The 21,540-nt window shown below is 44.5% G+C and overlaps 1 protein-coding gene across 10 annotated transcripts in view; it reads left to right on the top strand.

Moving 5' to 3' along the window:
* Positions 1-18,835, top strand: part of PAK3 (p21 (RAC1) activated kinase 3) — a 92,861-nt gene extending 74,026 nt beyond the window's left edge. For all 10 annotated transcript variants that reach the window (XM_083722309.1, XM_083722302.1, XM_083722303.1 and 7 more), the window contains 3 exons: positions 1,681-1,877; positions 2,579-2,716; positions 4,726-18,835. In XM_083722309.1, coding sequence (XP_083578435.1) covers positions 1,681-1,877; positions 2,579-2,716; positions 4,726-4,815 — 425 coding nt within the window. In that variant the 3' untranslated portion in view covers positions 4,816-18,835. The remainder of the gene's footprint in view (positions 1-1,680; positions 1,878-2,578; positions 2,717-4,725) is intronic.
* Positions 18,836-21,540: the final 2,705 nt, after the last annotated feature.

The following is a 21,540-nucleotide window of genomic DNA, read 5'->3' as shown; positions in this document are numbered from 1 at the left end:
GCGCTGCTGCCCGCGAAGCCTTCGCTGCCGCCCGCCAGCATTTTAAAAACCCCGGGACAGCGGAGGACTTCTCCGCTGTCTGGGGTGATCTTAAAATGCTGGCGGGCGGCAGCGCTGCTGCCCGCCAGCATTTTAAAATCGCCCCGGGAAGTCTCCGCTGTCCCAGGGGCTTTTAAAATGCTGGGGGACGGCAGCGAAGGCTTCGCTGCCGCCCGCCAGCATTTTAAGATCGCCCCGGGACAGCGGAGAAGTCTCCGCTGTCCCGGGAAGGCAGGCGGGGGGGGAGCAAAGACTTTCGCCCCCACCGGCCTTCAGAAGAGGTCGGGGGACAGACTGTACCCGGACCTGGTCTGAAGGCGGTTTCCATAGGAACGCATTAATTGATTTTTAATGCATTCCTATGGGAAACCGTGCTTCGCAAGACGAAAAACTCGCAAGACGAAAAGACTTGCGGAACGAATTAATTTCGTCTTGCGAGGCACCACTGTAATCTAAACGTTTTAAGATTGCGGCGGAAAAGCACTTAAGACTTATCTCAGTACATAACAGGGCAGAATCCTATTCAGAGTAAACCCACTGAAATTAATGTGCATGACTAAGTTAGGTTCATTCATTTCAATGAATCTACTTCAAGTAGGACTAAAACCCTATGTGTCTTGGATATGCTTAAGAATATAAGAAGATGGATCAGACTGTGGGGAAAAGGATGCTGGAGAAGAGGCTCCAAAGTGATATTTCCCATGTTGTGATGGTGACACTTTGCTAATTTGTACCCAGGTTATAATGCAGTCTCCTGTAGTCACCCGAGATTGTAGTATCAGCAGTGGTACACAGTTATTACTTACCCATTTACTTTCCTAGTTTTATGTGGAGATGCATGCTGCATGATGAAGCTGAGATTAAGCATTTTTAAGGTCCCATCCATTTGAGTGGGGGAAATGCTTACCACTGCTTACCTATTCCATTGATATCAGTTTGAGTTCCATGTGTGAAAATGGGGGCACAGCTCAGTGGCAAAGCACATGCAAAAGGTCTCAGGTTCACTCCTCAGCATCTCCAGGAAGGACTGGAGCAACTCCAGATCTCCTCCAACCACTACTGTGGGCCAATTTGAAAGGTGGGTGGGGCTGCCCAGTGGTCAATCACAGTGCTTTCAAACGGTGTAAGGTAAGCAAAGGAAGAAGGGTTTGCAGCAACCGCTGATCATAGAATCATAGAATTGTTGGGAGGGACTCTGGGGATCATTGAGCCCAACTCCCTGCAATGCAGGGATATGCAGCTGTCTCGTATGGCGATCGAACCTGCAACTTTGGCATTGTCAACACCATGCTCTAACCAACTGAGCTACCTAGGGGGACATGGTCCAAGGAGGAAGCCTGCCAAGCCTCATTTGACTTATGAGCTGGAGATTCTCATCTGCTGGTTTCGCTTGTTGAAATGCACCTTGCTATCCTTGCTTGATTTTTGCTGCGTTTCTCCTTTATCCTTCTTTTTCCAGTATGGATGTTGTCTTTGTTTGACAATTATCATATCGTTTTCCTCTCTGTTCTCCAGTCTGTCAGTGTTCTACAGCCTCTCTTCCTCTTTATGCCAACTTCCCCACTTGCTCTTTCGTCTGCTTCTTCTGCTGGTTTCATACCGTTTCTGTAAGCCATCGTCTTTGCTTTTCCTTTGCTGCAGCTGACTTCGGCTTCTGTGCTCAGATCACTCCCGAGCAGAGTAAACGGAGCACAATGGTGGGAACCCCCTACTGGATGGCTCCTGAAGTGGTGACAAGAAAGGCATATGGGCCCAAAGTGGACATCTGGTCTTTAGGGATCATGGCCATAGAAATGGTGGAAGGAGAACCTCCATATCTCAATGAAAATCCTCTCAGGGTAAGATCAAAACTCCAGTATGCTTTTTGTTTTTTAAAAAACCATCCTAAATTGTAGACTGCATTGGGACTCATATTAGCATCACAGGCTGATTGCACACTGGAGGCATCCAAGGTCCCAGGTGGATGGCAACAAAGACAGGGAGCTATCTCAGTTGTATCACCTCAATTGTAGATTGTTCTCAGGGAGGTTGGCAGCCTAATTCCATTCCATTTCTGGTTTTGGAAAGTTATTCTTTGGTTCCTTCAATTCCATTTTGCATGGTGGTTTTTTATTGTTGTTGAAATAATGCACAAAAAGTCTGCACTTGAACTACAAAATTTCAATGCACTTTTTACGTAAAATACACATTTCCCTATGCATTCGTCCACAAATACACATTTTTAAGTCCGTTTTATGTAAAATGCTAATTTGTGTGTGTGTGTGTGTGCGCGCGTGCATTTTTTGTGTACTGAGACTGCATTGCAAAATCTGGAGAACTGTGTAATCATGCTTACACAGTAGCGCTCAGATCCACATTCAAGAATGGAAAGTTTTCTATTGCCCATATCTTTTTATTCATTGCATTTTCTTTTTGCAAAAGAAAAAATGTTTCAAGTTTATTGGAAGATGGGATAAAAATCCTCAAATAAATATCTAAAGGAAGGAACAAGAAAAGCAGCCTCAAATAAATCAATGCAACTTACCGTTTTACCCTTTAGGCCTTGTATTTGATAGCTACAAATGGGACTCCAGAACTCCAGAATCCCGAGAGACTCTCTGCTGTTTTCCGAGACTTTCTGAACCGCTGCCTGGAGATGGATGTTGACAGGCGAGGGTCTGCGAAAGAGCTCTTGCAGGTAATGTGTTATGGGACGGAGAGAGCATTAAAGGGCACATTCTGTTTTCTTTTCTGTCCCCTACAGAAATGTCAAAATAGTTGGACTGTATGTGGGTTCCCACATCAGCTCTGTATTCATTGTGAAGGTGTTGTGCTGACTTGGAAGTACAGGGCCTTCCTGCATGATTTCTGCTCCTCCCACATGCCACACCCACGTTTCATGCATTATGAGAGCAGTGTGGAGATACTACCAAAATTATGGGATTTGTTCCCGCAAGATGTAGTGTGACAGTCACCAACTTGGATGGCTTTAAAGAAGGATTCAGTAAATTCAAGGGACATCAGGCTATCCATGGCTACCAACCACAATGGCTATGTTTTACCTCCACTGTCAGAGCCAGTATGCCTCAGTCTGAATACCAGTTGCCGGGAACCACAAGTGGAGAGAGTGCTGCTGCACTCAGGTTTTACTACTGGGCTTTGCATTGGCATCTGCCTGGTCACCATGAGAGCAGGATGTTAAACTAAATGGGCCTTTGGCCTGATCCAGCTCTTATGTTCTTAAGCAGTTGCCATGCCCTTGGGGAGGGGAGTGTAAGGTTTTAGCTTCTAGATGACACTGAGTGCTGGTTCACACATATCGTTTGGTTATTCTACACTCGTTTACTGGATCCTAGTTTGCAGGAGCCCCTTGCTCTCCATATCCTGTTGCTCCCCTATATTTGACAGGGTGAAAGAGCATAAAATACAGTTTTATCAGTGGCAATCACCCACGCTATCTGGGCATAAACATCTGGGTGTTATGTGTATTCACCCTATTCAGAAATTACACTCATGCATGAGCATCTAGTGGCTTTGGAAGTGGTTGTGGTTGGCATCTGTCTGTCTTGAGAGACAGTGAAGTGTGCCTCCAGGGGTGAATTCAAACCAGATAGTGACCTCTCCAGGAAGCAAGCCTGGACAGTGTATATGGAGTTCCTGAGTTGCCCAGATAACAAGACCCCTTCTTGGTGTATTAGCTGGGCAGAGTGGCAAAATACTGTCATCTCTCCATTACAGATGTGGAAGTATATTAGCTTCAATATCTTAAACATGGTAGATGGTTCTGTTGCATGCACTGGGTGATATGAAAGCTCTGCTTACGGTGTTAGATTTCTAGTGCCTCACTCTCACATGCATTGAAGTGCCAGTTATCGCATGTGTAGATGATGCCTGGTAGGATGGATTTTTTTCCAGACAAGTGCAGACCACTGAAGTCCACAAGTGGTTGCAGGATAAAGCGCAACAGGAAGTATCACTTACATGAAAAACGAACACAGTGCCATCAGGATTCTAGCCAAAACTGACCCACTCAGAAACAAAAGGGAAGGGCTGTATCTCAATGATTAAAGCACCTGCATTGCATGCAGAAGGTCCCTGATTCAATCCCGGACATCTCCTGGTGGAGACTGCCTGCCTAAAACCCTGGAGAGCTGCTGCCAGGCAGAATAGACAATACTGAGCTTGATGGACCAATGCTCTAACCCAAGAACACAGGAAGTTGGTTTATACTAAGTGCCAGCATGCTGGGTGTGGATAATGTTTTAATTTTTTTTTAATATGTGTGTGTGTGTATAATGAAATGGTTTTATATATGCTTTTATTGCCTATGCTTTTACTGCTAAATCGCTTTGAGATATTTCATAGGAAGCAATACATAAACAGAAACAAGTAATTAAGTTTGCAGACAAAAAAAAAGAAAAACTTTTAGAAAAAAACCCAAAGGGGACCACCCCCAACCACAACAACCATTCCAAACAGCCCAGTGGGGACTGAGCATGCTCAGTAATGATTGAATGTGGTGACTGTTGGAAACGAAAATAGCATGGCAGAGGAGCAGAATGTCCTGCTTTCAGGGATTTGCTGACTAGAACCCTGAACAGGAGCACTCCTCCTAGGAGAGAGGATGCACTGCAACATTTTGCTTGTCTAGCCAGCCATCTGTCTGTCCGCCTGTCAGATAAATAACAGTTTTCTTCTTCCTTTCAGCACCCGTTTTTAAAACTGGCCAAGCCGCTCTCCAGCCTGACTCCCTTGATCATCGCAGCCAAGGAGGCCATAAAGAACAGTAGTCGCTAGAGCCCTGAGCCGCGTGTGCCCAATTCCTCTACGGCAGGACTGGACAAATACTAAGTAGAGCCTCAGACTCTTCTGCCGGAGGATGGGCAGGCAGAAACCGACACTCTCACAGTCCACAGGGGGAGGGAGGGAGGCAGCAGCCTTCTGCCCCTTCCCCTGGAAAAGAAACCTATCACGTATCTTTTTCCCACTCTACAATTCCCCAATTTATTTCTGAATGGGAGCCTGATTGAGAGGGGCAGGACTGGAAGCCTCTGTGCTCTTTTGGCCGTTTCCAGAGCACCGATGGCACAGCCCAACCAGCACTCAACCAGGCAGAAGTGATAGGCCCAAACATCCTGCCCTCCCCGTTTTTTATTTTTGTTTTTTGTTTTTGTGGGGCAAGGGGGGCTGAATTTGTGGCCTCTTTCACCCTGGTTGTTGGGAGAGACCCAAACTGTTTGCAAACCACTGGTCTGTTTGCTTGTCATGAGATGAGGAGGATCATGAAGGAGCTTGCTTTATTTAACCAAAAGAAAAAGAAAGAATCATAGAACCATAGAAATATAAGGGGCCCTGAGGGTCAAGAAAGAAAGAAAGAAAAATTAATACTAAATCAAGAAGCAGGTCAGTCTCAGCATCCTCTCTGAGAGTTTATGCTTCGAAATACAGAATACAGACAGCGATTGCATTCCTGGACAGCGTGGCGAGGGTTTCATGAATATTGGTGCTTTTGTGTTGGTGAGTTTTCCCTTCCCAAAGCAAAACAGACAAATAGAATCATATAAACCACATTTATGTAACACTGCTGTTGTGAGTATGTGGCAGTGGGACCATTCCTGCCTGGTGTCCATTCGCTTCTCCATAATGCTGAGCAGCTCCTCTCCAAAGGACTGAAACAGAAGGCCACCTTTCTGCTTCTTATTCCATAGCTGCTCCATAGATTGGTGGAACTGGACTCGCTGTCCCCAGTTTAAGATAACACCCCAGTGCTAACCACACACACAAACTTGGGAGAAATTCCCTTTGATTTCAGGACAACAACAAGGCAGGCCATCACCTCCATCCATGATGGTGCTGCTTTGAAGGACAGAATCTCATACAATGATAGTGTAATTGAATCTAGGAGGAAGATGGGGAATCTGTGGGCCTCCAGATGTTGTCGGACTACAACTCCCACCATCCATAACCAGCAGTCATGTTCATCACAATGGACATGAGGCTGCTGAGAGCAAGTGTGGTGTAGTGGATAAGAGCGGTAGACTCGTAATCTGGTGAACCAGGTTCAATTCCCCGCTCCTCCACATGCAGCTGCTGGGTGACCTTGAGCTAGTCACACTTCTTTGAAGTCTCTCAGCCCCACTCACCTCATAGAGTGTTTGTTGTGGGGGAGGAAGGGAAAGGAGAATGTTAGCCGCTTTGAGACTCCTTACGGTAGTGATAAAGCGGGATATCAAATCCAAACTCTTTTTCCTCTTCTCTTCTTTTGATGGGAGTGGGAGCTCAACTCAACTCAACTGCAGGTTCCCTGTCTCTAGTCTAAGGGAAATCCATTCTCATTATGATGCTGTTAATGGAATTTGTCATTTCCCCTAGAAAACTGAAAGCCACCAGACTGCATATCTAGCAATCCCATTGAATAGGCTTTGGAAAGGGGCTAATAACAATGAAGAATTCCACAGGACTGTTGTGTCTACTGTAAGGTTCGGCCTTCTTGAACATTACTGCCCATGCAGAATGGGAAATGTGACTGAAAATAAGTAGTTAAGAGAACAGGAACTGCAGCAGTATACAGCTTGGTGGGAAGATTTCTTTCTTCTCTCTTCCCACAAGCCTGTTGTGATCTGTGACCTGAATTGCAGAAGATTGAATCTTGAACATCTAGACTCCCTGCAGTCTAGCTTTGACTGTGAATATTTGTTAAATCAGCATATTAGCTTTTGTTTAAACAATTAGTTTTTCTGTTTCCTCCAACCTGAGTTGGGCAGATCTAGTTATCTTTTCTCAAAAAGAAAGAAAGAAAGAAAGAAAGGTTGGTTTGGAATCCTTATTTCTAGAGTTGCCAGATATTTTACTGCCTTTCCTCCCCACCCCTGCATTTCTGAGAGCAGCTCAATCTGCTGAAATTAGCAATGGATAATCATACTTGTCTCTGTGCTCTGAGAAGCTTCACCTCCTGATTCCTGTGCATCAAGCTGCTCTTAAAAGTACAGGAATTGCCCAGGCTGTAGATAGTCTTACTTGTTGCCAGAAGTGACTTGCTGGGAGGGGGGAGGGTGAAGCTGCTTTTCTAGCCTACTGGCAAGTGGGTCACTGTTGTTTTCCAGGAGAGGGAAGAGTGAGGCGGTGGAGAAGTCAGCATGGTGCAAACACATTGGTGGAGCCAATGCTGACCTCCCCACCATCTCTCCCTCCTAGTGAGCAACAGCAACAGTGACCCACCTGCTGGGAAGTTAGCAAGAGTGGCTGTGCAGCGAGCTACTTCCACTTGTTCCTTATTTTAAGAACAGTGCTGTGGGCAGTGCTAAGCCTGCTGTTGCTGGGAGTGTGTACAGACGGGAGATTGCTTGCAGTCCAGGGAGGAAGACAAAAGGAGGAGGAAGAGGGCAATATGTTTAAATTTTTGATGCTTATGCTTTTCAGAGGCCGGGACAGTCATCATCTCTTGGAAGTGCCCCATTTGACATGCTGTATCCATCTTTGGGTGCATTTCATCCCATCTCAGCCATTCTCCATTCTAGTTCAGTGCTGCTCTCTGTGTTGTAACTGTTCTTAATGTTGCCCATTGGTGGCAGCAACAGTGGCTGCCGCCTTCTGTCTTTGTTTCATGGGGACTGTGCTGAAGAAGTGCTGCATTTTTTATGATAACTCTCTTTCTGCTGATGCTAAGATGTTGCTCTATTGGGGATCGGGGTCCCTCTGGAAAACAATGTGGCAACTTTCTAGATTTTTATTTTATTTTAAATCTGCCTAGATATCTAGATATATTTTTTATTTTACTTGACTGTAGAAAGATGCATTGCTGCTTAAGGACACTCTGTAATTTGGGAAATGGGCCAAAGTGTCAATCACCCACTATTTTACTAATCTATCCAATAAAAACTGTTTTGCCAGCAAATTAGCACTGAGGTCTGATAACCTCATGAGCTCCGGTCTTTGTCAGGCTCCATCCCTCATCTTCAAGATTCCTCCCTGGTGGTGAAATTACTCTCTAGATCAGGCTCTGCCAAACTGGTATCCTCCAGAACGTTAAAGGTTCGATATTCTCTGGCCTCCAGCACTAGGGCTGTTGCGATAGCTTAAGGGCAAGAATAATGGTTGCACAATATGAAATTAGCACAACATTTGTGCTAGCCGAAGCTTCTTGTGCAAAAGGTGGGATCAGGGCTACAGGAATATGTTGTGCAATCAGCCACGAGAACCATACTGGCTTCCTGCACCATCTCTATCACAACAGCCATTCCACTAGGGCAACCAGTGTACCACCAAGGGACTTTAACACAGCACTACATTGAATTCCCACCTGTGACTTCATCTCCTACCCACCCTAGCCTGTATAGTTCTGTTGGCTGGGGGATAGTGTGGATAGTAGTAGGAAGTATCAGGTTGATGAAGATTGGTCTAGATTATTCCCTGGTTCCTACCCATAACCTTCCAGAACCTTCCTTTGCCCCTGACCTGCCAGGTTCTCCAACTGGGTCTGTTGCCAGAGCCTCCAACAAAAGGACAGCGTTACTTTTGAAATACCAAATCCATTGTTGATCCAGGAAGGGAAAGTTCAGTTCCCACAATCTGTAACCTATAGAGGACATTCTGGTCACACCACTGTGAGGGTCTAGAAGATACCATGCATTGTGGATGAAAAGGTGTGTGTGTGTGTGTGTGTGTGTGTGTGTGTGTGTGTGCGCATCCACAAGCAAACTCTCCATGCTTATATTTGTGTACCAACATCTAAATCCTGCTAATATGAAATATTTTGATACCACTGGATTTAGAGCAGGAGTGGGGGGAGGGACCGGATCCTTATCTCCCCCACACCCCGTGGGCCAAGTCTGACAGGTGGGTGGGGTCAAGCCCTGCCAATCATCTGACATCACAACAACACCAGGCGGCTTGTTTTTCCATAGTGCTGTGCTGATCAGTTGTTTGACAATGCCTGTAAATCCCCTTTGAGCCCTGCCACATCTTAAGCTAGCCCATACCTGACAAATAAGATATCTGGTGTAGGGCAGGTGAGCATCACCTGGACGAAACAGGGAGACTTTCTTGGCCTAATTTGGCCTGCAGGCCTTAGTACCAGGTGCCTGCCTTTCTCTTCTTTGCAGCTGGCCACATGCTACAGCACCTGCAGACAAAGTGGGCCGGCTGCATCATGCAGCTGATGCTGGAAGTACACAGTGCAGAACTGTGTGCTTACCATGCAATCTTTTCTGTGTCCATTAAGTGAGCCCGCTACCCTCAAGCACACTATCCCATTGCCCGTCCTGAATAAAAATTCACCTCCCAGCCTCTGAACATGGAATGGGTGGTGGTGATTGCCATCTGGTCTTCTTCATGCAGCAAAATGTCATGGGCCAGTGTTTAAGAAGCTAACATTGGGTCACACTTAGTGTTGAGTCACACTCAGTGTTAAGAAGATAAGGAGAGTTCCTCCTGGATCAGGCCAGTGGTCCATCTCATCCAGTGTCCTGTTCCCACAATGGCCAACCAGGTGCCTGTGGGATACCTATAAGCACAGAAGCACTCCTCCTTTGGTTTCCAGGGAAGCATTACAGCTTCCAACCTTGGAGGCATAACGTAGCCATCACATTGGGGCACACTGAATATTGATAGATTCAGTACAAGCAAAGAGGATGTACTTGACACAGCTCACACTTAAAACTACAGAATGTGCTTATTATATAATAACAAATTTAAGGGGTCTTAGTTAAATTCACACTAGAAATGAGTACAAGCCATGATAGCTGTGACCCAGTTCCACTGTTGCGGGAGGGCAGTGTACCAGTTGCTAAGAATCATAAGTGGGGAGAATACTGGAGCACTTGGGTCCTGCTCGTGGGCTTCCCATAGACATATGGCTGGCCCCTGTGAGAATGGGGTCTGATACAGTAGGCCTCTTTTTATGTTCTCATGTGGTGACCCGGCCACCTAGAGTTCCCACAAAGGCCTACAAGCAATGATAGATCAATTCCCCCAACCTCCAGGTTTGATTTGGAATGGGGTCATTGCAAATAAATTAGGCCCTATTTGACTTGGGCCTATATTAAGTTCCATTTCAATATAAGGTCTCATTGTGTCCCATGGAAGATGCTAAGACCCATGTTAGCCATAGATCCTTGCAGGTAGGGCACTCCCGTGAGGTTTTGCAGTAACATTGCAAGTGCTACAACCCATTGAAGAAATAGTTCCCATTGATCTTGATTACTCCTGCTAGGATGTCAGAATCCACACAAAATGTAGATCCCATAAATTTTTCTGAGACAATGCCAAGGCAATACTGAGGGTTGTTGTCCTCAATATTTCAGCCACTTTGTAAGTTTGGAAGGGGAAGGGAAGTGCCGAAGTTACATCAGGAAGGAATGGCACTAGGCCAAACCTATCATTAAAAGGTAAAGGTAAAGGAACTCCTGAATGTTAGGTCCAGTCGCGGACTCTGGGGTTGCGGCGCTCATCTCGCTTTATTGGCCGAGGGAGCCGGCGTGCAGCTTCCGGGTCATGTGGCCAGCATGACTAAGCTGCTTCTGGCAAACCAGAGCAGCGCACGGAAACACCATTTACCTTCCCGCTGGAGTGGTACCTATTTATCTACTTGCACTTTGACGTGCTTTCGAACTGCTAGGTTGGCAGGAGCTCACCCCGTTGCGGGGATTCGAACCGCCAAACTTCTGATTGGCAAGACCTAGGCTCTGTGGTTTAACCCACAGCACCACCCGCGTCCCTTAAACCTATCATTAGGCCAAGCCTAAATGTCCAAATGTGTCTGGCTTAGCTCATAGTGGGCTCAGGCTTTCCAAACCAGGAGGTTTGGAAGATGGCAGCTCATTTAAAATTGACATCAGTTGCATGTTCGGTGACATGGCACAGTTCAGGCTTCCTTAACATCCAGTAATTCAAGCTTCAGGAGTAATATGACATACACACCCCTTTTTCCAAAGTGCATTTCACTCCTTCTTATCCATATTGAAAAGAAAATGCTTTGCATACATTTGCATATGTTTCATTTTCCCGTCCATTTATTTTACATTCTCCTTCATGCACCTAAATGTGGATGATAACAAAACTGTCCAATCAAACAATATTACCTGCATATACAAAATAGCATTAGCACAGACTTTTCAGATGTAGGTCTGTTTCAATTCATAGGCCTAAAATTTCATTTTACTTTTTAAGAGATATTCATTTGGCTACCCTAACTCTCCAGATCAAGCTCTCTTCTTTCTCTAATCCAGCAGGCTGCATTCAGAACAGGCATGGCTACAAGTATGTAGCCCCATTTTTAAAAACTAAAGAAAAATACACTGGGATCCAGCTGTTCCTGGGGGGAAAAGGAAGAGGAGTGGTCCAAATTAGCCCCTCAAATTTCCCACACCAAATAGTTAGTTGATGCACAAGGTCCTTGCCTCTTGTGTGGTTTGGTTGGCACAAGTTCATCCATTGACTCCTCATCATGCATTCCCTGATCATAGCACTCCACAGCACTCCAAACCCTGCATTGGGTTGGCCCTAAGTGATACATCACAATTCTTGTTAGCATCTATTTTTAAAAATTAAGTCCTGTGGACACAAGCCACAGGGAAGGGTCATGGATGAGTAGTAGAGCATCTGCTATACCCACAGAAGGTCCCAGGTTCAATCCTTGACATTTCCCATGTTGAGCTGGGGAAGACTATTGCTTGAAGCCCTGGAGCGCTGCTTCCAGTCATTGCTGAGGTAGCTGGACCAATGGCCTGACTCTGCATAAGGCAGTTTCTTGTGCACCTGTGAAATGTACCTCTGAAAGCCCCGCATAAGCAAATGTGATCTGTTCAATATCCCTTTTGCAAAGGAAGTTGCCTAGGAGACCTTTAGAGTGGATTGTGTCCTTAGACTTTAGCCCCCTCATAGGGAACAGTGGTCTGACCTCCACATAAATTCCCTTTGTCACAGCATGCGGCACTGAACCTTTGAGTGATTTATTCATTTACATAAGGTGGCTGTGGTGTCTTCATTTTTTTTGCTATCAATTTTCTACCATTTTTTAATGGCGACAACATAGCCGTGTGCAGGTGACACACGTAGACTCTGGACTTCAAAAATTATGATTATTATCTGATTAATTTAAAATATTTTCAGGTCACTTTTTCTGGACTGATGTCCATCCAAAACTGCTTAACGTCAAAACAAAAGGTGAAAAGCAGTGCATAGTATAAAACAGTACACAGCTTTAAAACTTTGAATGCTACAAATCAACACTTAAACCATAAAGAATTGGGGCGGGGGAAAGTAATCAAATCAGACCATCACCCAGCTGACAAACATCAGGCCTGGAAGACCTGCTGAAACAGATAAGACTCCATAGCCTTTAAAAAAACAAAAAACCACTCACAGCATAGAGGTTTGGCCTCAGTCCAGTGGGAGGGTGTTCCACAGATGTGGGAATGATAGAGAAGGACTTCTCCCTTGTCACCTTAAAGTACCATCCTCTCCCACCCCACCTCACCCCCATCGTTCAGATGATAGCAAAATATGGTAGGCCAGCACCACTGTGTTTGGGGCCCTCTAGTTCATTGGGACCACGAGATATCCTTCTTGTATGGCATTAATTCCAGAGGATCAGCAGGTGTGAATAAAAACCAGGGATGGTATTCAGCTAAGTTTCACATGACTCAATTAATTTCAGTGGGTTTATTCTAAGTAAACTTTGGGTGACTATCACCTCAGGTCAGTCTCTTAGCCACCATCTCTCAGGGTGATTAAAGCATACCTTAGAGGAAGCTCATTCTATATGGGCAAAGCTGTCCTCACTTGTAAATCCTGAGGAAATTTCAATCCTAACTTGATAACACAGAGCCTGTGAAAACTCTGTCATGATGGCCGGACTACATAAACAGCACGTTTGTGGACTGCACAGCTATAGTTTGCTGATGGTGGTCTGCATCATGACTGAATATTCTCCCCTATAGTAAGGACTCTCTGCATCAGGGGTAATCGGGCACTCTAGCTCCATGGTAGGGCATCTGCTTTGCATGCAGGTTCAATCCTCACCATCTCTAGGTAGGACCAGGAATGTTCCCTGCCTGAAACATTGGTGAGCCACTGCCAGTCGTAGAATGGACCAATAACCTGATTCAGTATAAGGCAATAAAACTGCTATCACATTTGCAAAGCTAAGCAGGATCCAGTATGGTTTCAAATTGGATGGGGGACTTGTGCATTCAGATTCTTTCATGACAGGGGGTTGGACCAGCTCTACAGTTCCATGGTTCTGATGCAGCTTCTGAAGCCTAGACTTTTACCTGAACTTGCTAGTTGTGATTCTGTCTGAGTGTGTTTTGTGTGTGTGAAGAGAGACAGACAGACAGACAGACAGACAGAGGAGTCCGAATTTCCCAAATGGCATAGTCAAGGAGCAGTTATACCACTTCAGCTGCTCTTTTGTGTAGGCCAAGCCTGTAAGAAGCCATTCTGGAATGAGACACCACTACTCATTAGCTCTTATTACCTCAAACCATTACCCAACAACAAACACTTATGTGGCACTCAGACATAGCTAATATTGTACAATTGCTAATTAGCCCAGTCTCCCCCGTGATGATACAATATGGGGATGGGGAAATGGCACATTATCTATCCTTGACCTCAAGGGGTCCCGGTACAGGAAAATGCTAGCAGTATAATCAGGGAAACTCTGACAAACATAGAACAGATTGTTTAAGGCAAAAGGAGGGAAGTCTCTTTGTGACTTATTGAGTCGCCTACGTATGTCTGAGCAAAAGCCTGAGGGACCTCAACAGGCTCAAAGGAGTGGGTGGTAATGTCAGACTGTGGTTGTCTTATCATCCTGTTTGTGTTGGTCTGTTCTTGTAAATATGTACCTGTTTATTTTCCACCTTTGGCTACCGGTTGGCTGCTTCTCATTGTATACAGGTGATCTCAAGTGTTTGTTTGTCCTGTCTATAAAACTGGGTTTCTCCAAGACAAGTGCTTGAGCCTCTGCCCTAGTCATTTTCTTCTGTTTCCCTTCGGAGTACAACACATTCCAAATTCTGAAGAGATCAAATGATAGCTCTTATCCTTCCTTCTTGAATCTAGCCTGCATTCTGCTGTGTGTGTGGTTGGGGGGTGGAGTGCGTTGTTCACAGAAAGACTGTTTTTTTGCAACAACAATAACAAAAATCTGATGAATAACTTCTAAAGCCATTGAACTATTTTTGTTATTTGCTGGGTATTCTCAATAGATTTGCACAGTTGCCCCAATCCAGCAAGGGAGATTTGCAAAGGGTAGAAAGCTACTGGACTGCATTCCCAACCAATGTAGCTGCATGTTTCCAGCTGTGTTGAGATCTTCATTTGGGTCCCATGTAACTGGCTAAATGCATCTGGGGATCCATCCCCAATGTGGCTGGGGATCCACACCCCGGTCTGGGCCACTACTTATTGTATGGAACTAGTATTTGTGCTCAACTAGTGCTGGAATCAGTTGAGGGCAAGTTGCTTACTAAAAGGAGCAGAACTCCTCTCTTGCAGTACCACATTCTTAGGAGATTGGATCAGGGATATTCATATTCCATTCAAGAAGTGGGAGAAAAGATTGTGCTTGACAGCCAATGTATGCTTAATAAGAATCCAACCTGGTATTTTGCTCAAGTTTCCAATCTCCAGCTTGACATTTTCAGAGGTCTTGAAGCCAAAATCTTCTTATTGCTCCTGATAAATGACATGAAGGACCACCTTTAATTTATTAAGAACTGGGCTGTGGTGTTGATGTAAGAGAGGGGGCGGGTACATTTCAATCTGGAAGTTGAATCTCTAGCCACAAAGGATTTGGGAAGAGCTAGTCAGAGAAAGCAAAACCAGGCTGGCTGGGCAATAATGGTCTGGCCTGGTGCAGTGCAACTTTCTATACTCCTTAAATCCAATTAAACTTAATCATTGTCTGTGACATTTCCTACTGTTCAGCAATCCTTTGCATGGTGGAGAATCTGACATCAAAGAAAACATGGACTGCATAAAACTCATTGGTACCCAGTCACTGTGATTTCACAGAAAATTACTCTTGCAACTTCTAGAGGACTGTTTTCTTTGCACTTGCCTTTTTGTAAAGGGGGAAATATCCTACACTACTGGATGACTAAATTTGCTTGTTGGTGGTGTCTCTTTGTGCTAGATGCAACTGCCTCTGCTTCTTCAGCAATGTCCACATTTAGAGCTTCTGATGTTCTGTGTTAAGTCTTATTCAAGGCCTACCTGGCCAAGCGCAATAAGGCATTGGAAATCAGCTGAGAAAGAGAATGGACTTTCAAGTATTGTAAACTGGCTTTTTTCAAAGCAGATACATTAAAGGGGAACATTCCACCCACAGCCATGCTCAAGGCAGCTCTTTGCCTCTTATGTGTTTTTAATTTCCCAAGACTTGTGAGCATGAACATTGAAGGATGCTGCAAAGGGCAATGGTCTGCATCCAGCTCTCTCTGTCCACTGGTGCAAGGGATCTTGTTCTGGCAGATGGATGAGTTTTAATGTTGCACAACACAGCAGCTGCGAAAACTCGTTGGCCAACAGATTGCACAATCCATAGTGCCACGAAGTTATTAGCAACTTTCTTATGCATTCTGCTGTGCAACAATGCTCCACAGACTCAAAACATTTCGCCGGCAGAACAAGTATACCGCTTAGTGACTTTAGCTCAGCGCAACACTGTATGCCACCCAATGTCTTCAACTTCTTGTTTGTTTTTGCATTTGGGGAAAGAATAAATTATTTTAAGTTAATTCAAATCATCTAGGTAATATGATGTCAGGGTCTTTTGTTAGCAAGGTATGTGAGTGAGGAGAAGCTCCTCTTACGTTCCCCGAGTAGCTCTCAGGTCTTCATCACCTTAAGGAAACAGCCAGTGAACCAATTTCAAAGATGGTTGTGTGAAGAACAAACTCTTCACCTTTATTGCCTTTCCTAAGCTGATTTGCTTCTGCCCTTTGGCCTCTCTTCTTTCCTCCCCCAGTCCTCAGTGGCTGCTAACGTCAAGTTGTAACACAATGGTCAAGCTTACTCTTTTATTTCTCTTTGGACTGTCTGCTTTAAAAGTTGCACCTTTGAGCTGTGGCTTGGTATCACTGCCATCTTTCAAGTGCACAAGAATTCTGCGGTAGACCATCATTTGTAGTTTCTGAGAATCCCTGAGCTGAGATCTCTCCCAAGCAAATGATCCTGGCATTGTATAGAAAGCCGGAGGAGAATTATACTGGCCTGATCTTTTTAAATGAAAACATGACTTATATGACAGAATATTTGCTGCTTGGTTTGCCTGAATTTATTATAGTTAGAGGCAAACCATTGGTGCTGTGATTGAGCAAGCTTAGCAGTGATTTTACCAGGTAGCAGCATAAGGCATGGAAGTGACTGTTAGGAAGGCCTAATTCTTCAAAGTCATGCTACATTCCAAGATACAGTAGTTGAAGACCAAGCAAATGGGCCAAAGCAGAATATTGTAGGTCATGTTCACACCATACATTTAAAGCACACATAAAGCACATGGCTTCACCCAAAGAATCCTGGGAACTGTAGTTTACCCCTCAAAGAGCTACAATCCCAATTACCCTTAACAAGTGCAGATCCCAGGATTCTTTGGGGGGTAAGTCATGCTTTAAATGTATGGTGTAGATGTGACCATAGTTTATATATGGGACATTTGCTCGAGGAGTTCAGGGTCAATTTTAATTGTCTATGCTACATGTTTAAGCCAAGTTTAATATTTGCATCCTAATTCAACAAAGAACACTGGGAAAATCTGAGGGAGTCTGGAACTGCTCTCAAATGAATAATTTTCAATGTCCACACCAAATGTGAATTCCAAGCATCCGTGGGGGAAGCAATGGCAGTTATGTATTGGTGTAAGACTGGTTTATGCTTGTGGTATAGATATATTTTAGGTCTCAGGGGCAGGGCTGGCCACCTCTTTCTTGCACACACTGTCTGAGGCCAAAACAGGAATCTGAGTCATCACGTCTACCAACACTGTGAAAATCAATGGTGGCTTTGACCATTAAGTGATGAAAAGTGAAATCAAAAGGACACATTTGTGGAATAATAAGGGTTGATTTTAGCTGTAGAGAATGGAATGGATACTTTGGTGAAATGAGACTAGAAATGATGGCAAACAGTGACCACCATATATGTTGCAAATCCCATATCTGGGAGCTGGAGTAGATTATTATTCTGATGGTAGGTAAGCAACTAAAATATCTGATAGTGACTCCAGGGGCAAGAAAGAGGATTTCAGAAGGGGAAATACTTCACAGGTCACTTGGGGTTCAAGACTCTGTAATTTGTGTGAGGTACCATTCAAGCACATTTGTGCTGTGGTGTGTGTGTGTGTGTGTGTGTGTGTGTGTGTGTGAGAGAGAGAGAGAGAGAGAGAGAGAGAGAGAGAGAGAGAGAGAGAGCAGGCGTGATTGTTATGTGCCTATATTCTAAAATGGTGACTCCATGACTTTACAGTGTTGTTTCACATATCTAGGCTGTTTTTCCTGAGATAAAGCCCCATGGATGTAGAGGGGAAAATACGTAGGAAACTATAACTTGTGATGTGCAACAGGCACACTTGGCTATAAGTACATGTCTGGAAGCAAAACGACAGCCTGCAGATGGTCAGGAAACACACTTTCCCGATGTGCAAGGATTATTTCTGTGTGGGAAACCCATAATGTGTGAAGCACCTTTTCAGTCAGGCTCTAAGAGGGTAAATGAAAATGCTTTTTGTGATGGTTCCCTTAGCTACTGTTTTTAGAATTTTACAGGGCGGCCATAATATGGGTAAAAGAAGTGGGGGTCAGGGGATGGGGCTTGTAGATTTCATTAAAGCCTCCCTCCCCCCCCCCAAATCAAGCACTTATGATTGTTTGTTTATCACCTAGACAAAGATTGCTAGAAATATGATGGTTCCGATCTAATAGAATATGAGTGGTAAGTCCAGGGCTAGGTATGTATAGCCTTAAAAAACAAACAAACAGCAGGGCTGAAATCCCACCAATCAGTGTTTGGTGTGGAATGGGGGACAAGCTATTGAATCCAGTGACAGCACATTTGATTGGTGGGACTTCCAAGTAGCACAACATAACCTTGTCCGTTGGCTCAGGCTGAGGAATTGTGCCTGTAGCACGCACCTGCTAAGTTCCTCCAACCATGGTGAAGTACCAGGTTGGAAGTCTGTTTCTGTATGTGAAAAATTCCTAGCTAGATCAGACTGATCTGTACTGTTGAGGTTGCAAAAAAGAAAAGAAAAGAAAATCTGTGCTGGGCAAATTGAGGTTAAAAAGAAAATTGCAAGCTTGACAGGATTGATCTTTTGTGTGTGTGTGTGACACAAGTGTTGCCTAGGGGTTTATTTTCAGGGTTTCCAAAAGGGGAAAAAAATTGAACAGAAAATAACCTACATTTCCACTGTTTAACATTTTGCTGTACATTCTTTTCTTTTCTTTTAAACATATTATTTCTTTAAAGGAAAAAAGAAAAATTGTGTAGTGAAATTCTTCTGTAACTTTGGATTAAGAGATACTTTTTTAAAAGAAAAGAATAAAGCATTCTTTCCTTTGTAAATGTGCTGATGGCATGGATTCAGCTTTCTGACATCAGCATCCATTTTTTTAATAAAATGAAAATAAAGATCCCCCCCCCCCCCCCGTTTCCAATATTTTAAGTTATTTTCAATTGTGGTTGAAGCAATAGAACATTGAAATTATGGATTGTGCATGACAGTGTCTTGAGTGTAAAAATAAAATAAAAATAAAAATTGCAGTTTGAAACTTGGACCTAAAGTATTGCAAATAAAAAATTTAAATACCAATGGACTGTGTCCCCTCCGTATATGAGTCTGCTGCTGCATGTTAGAGAGGGGCGGGGAAGAGGGAGAATCAAGACTGGTTCCAGGTTTGAAGGTGCCACTGTGGCATATCGTTCAACATTTCATAAATGAGCACACAGGTAAAGGGAGTGTATATTAGTCAGAGCGATGGACTAGAACTGTAGAGACCTGAGTTTGGACCCATCTTCGGCCATAAATTCATTGCATGACCTGGATCAATCTCTCTCAGCCTAACTAGCTCATAAGAGTGGCTTTTTCACAGTTCAAAAGCACACTTTCACTAGCCAAAAGCACTTGAGTTAAGCATGAAGCAGGGGTGGTGAGAGGTGTGGCCTGAGAGGAGAGGGTGTGGCCTGGGGAAGAGTCCTGAAGATTTGCTAAAGGTAAAAGGACCCCTGACAGTTAAGTCCGGTCGCGAACGACTCTGGGGTTGTAGCGCTCATCTCGTTTTACAGGCCGAGGAAGCTGGTGTTTGTCCGCTCCGCAGACAGTTTTTCCAGGTCATGTGGCCAGCATGACTATGCCGCTTCTGGCTAAACCAGAGCAGCACACGGAAACACCATTTACCTTCCCACCAGAGCAGTACCTATTAATCTACTTGCACTCTTTGGCGTGCTTTCAAACTGCTAGGTTGGCAGGAGCTGGGACCGAGCAACGGGAGCTCACCCCGTTGACAGGGTCAAATGTCAAGCATGGGCCTGAGATGTCCCCCCACCCTTCATTAATGTAACATGTACAGTGGCCTGTATCAGGTTTCCAAAGATTTCCAGCAAAGTGAATTGGTACCAAGTGGAACAGCTCAAACATTCTCATTTAATTGGTCTATAAGCATCCTGATTACTGTCTGAGATTCTTGTGGTGTAGTGGAGAGCCACTGTGGTGTAGCAGTTAGGGTTCTGAATTAGGACCTGAAAGACCTGAGTTCAAATCCCCACTTGGTCTGCCCACACTGGAAGAATGGCAGATGCAACTGATGGACTATATGGAACTGGCTGAGATGACTGGCAGAATCCGAGACCAGGGAGAAGAATTGGAGGAGGAGGACTGGAAGAAATTTAAGGACTACTTACAAAAACATTGTAAACTGTATGAATGTTAAGAAAAATGTAAGATCTGTAACAACATGGCTCTAACAAATTAGTAATTACTGTGTATAAAAGTGAACGCAATTGAAAAACAAGACAAATTTTAGATAAATAGTATTCTATAAGTAACCTTCAATAAGAGAGTTGTTAAATCTTAAAATTTGAGATCTGAATATTGGAAAACTTTATTAGATAAATTAAATTAAGTTAATAATTTCCTGGTAAAATTTATGAGTTTAGAGAGCAGGAACAAGAGGTGTGAGGAAGTCCAAGGATGTCTATGAAATGTGGATATTTGAAATTGGTATGTTATTATATGCATTTATTGTTAAACAAAAATTCAATAAATATTATATATATATAAAAAAAACAAATTCCCACTTGGTCATGAAGTTCACTGGGTGACCTTGGGCCAGACACCATCTCAGCCTAGCCTACCCCGCAGGGTTGTTGTGAGGATAAACTGGAGAGGGGAACAGCCATGTATGCTACATTGAGATCCTTGGAGCAAAGGTGAGTTATAAAAGCCAATGAAAAGATGTTGCAGATGCTGCCAAATTTTGGTAGACAATGGGAGTAGCTAGCTGTACACATATTTACGCTATTTTAGCTATAAAGGTATTCAGCATGTTCCTATTTTTCATCTTTTTGCGAGGGGGAGCAGGAGTTCCATAACTCAGTGGCAGAACACATGCATTGCAGGTAAATGTTGACATGCTCAATCTCCATCATCTCTGTCAGGGCTGGAAAAATAATAGCCATGTCTGAAATCATAGCCCAGATAACTCTGGACTACAATTCCCATTAGCCCCATCCAACAGGGCCAATAGTTAAAGAGGATGGAAGTTGTAGTCCAACAACATATGAACTCCAGGTTCATAGAATCCTAGAACTGTAGACTTGGAAGGGACCCTGCCTATTCCAACCCCCTGCAATACAGAATTTTCAGCTAAAGCATCCATGACTGTTGTCCATTCAAGCTCTGCTTAAACATCTCCAATGAAGGTGGTGGAGTCTCCTTCTTTGGAGGTCTTTAAGCAGAGGCTTGACAACCATATGTCAGGAGTGCTCTGATGGTGTTTCCTGCTTGGCAGGGGGTTGGACTCGATGGCCCTTGTGGTCTCTTCCAACTCTATGATTCTATGATTCTATGAAGGAGTGTCCAGCACCTTCTGAAGGAGTCCGTTCCCCTGTTGAACAGCTTTTCCCGTCAAAATGTTCTTCCTGGCTGGTGGAGTTAATACTGAACTAGATGGACCTGAGGGACGCAGGTGGCGCTGTGGGTTAAAGCCTCAGTGCCTAGGACTTGCCGATCGAAAGGTCGGCGGTTTGAATCCCTGCGGCGGGGTGCGCTCCCGCTGCTCGGTCCCAGCGCCTGCCAACCTAGCAGTTCGAAAGCACCTCCGGGTGCAAGTAGATAAATAGGGACCGCTTACCAGCGGGAAGGTAAACGGCGTTTCCGTGTGTGGCTCTGGCTCGCCAGATGCAGCTTTGTCACGCTGGCCACGTGACCCAGAAGTGTCTCCGGACAGCGCTGGCCCCTGGCCTCTTAAGTGAGACGGGCGCACAACCCCAGAGTCTGTCAAGACTGGCCCGTACGGG

This window comes from Podarcis gaigeae, assembly GCF_964106915.1.
Source record: "Podarcis gaigeae genome assembly, chromosome: Z".
NCBI classification, from domain to species: Eukaryota; Metazoa; Chordata; class Lepidosauria; order Squamata; family Lacertidae; genus Podarcis; species Podarcis gaigeae.
The sequence above is the reverse complement of the archived record's forward strand: the minus strand, read 5'-3'. Positions and strand labels throughout refer to the sequence as shown.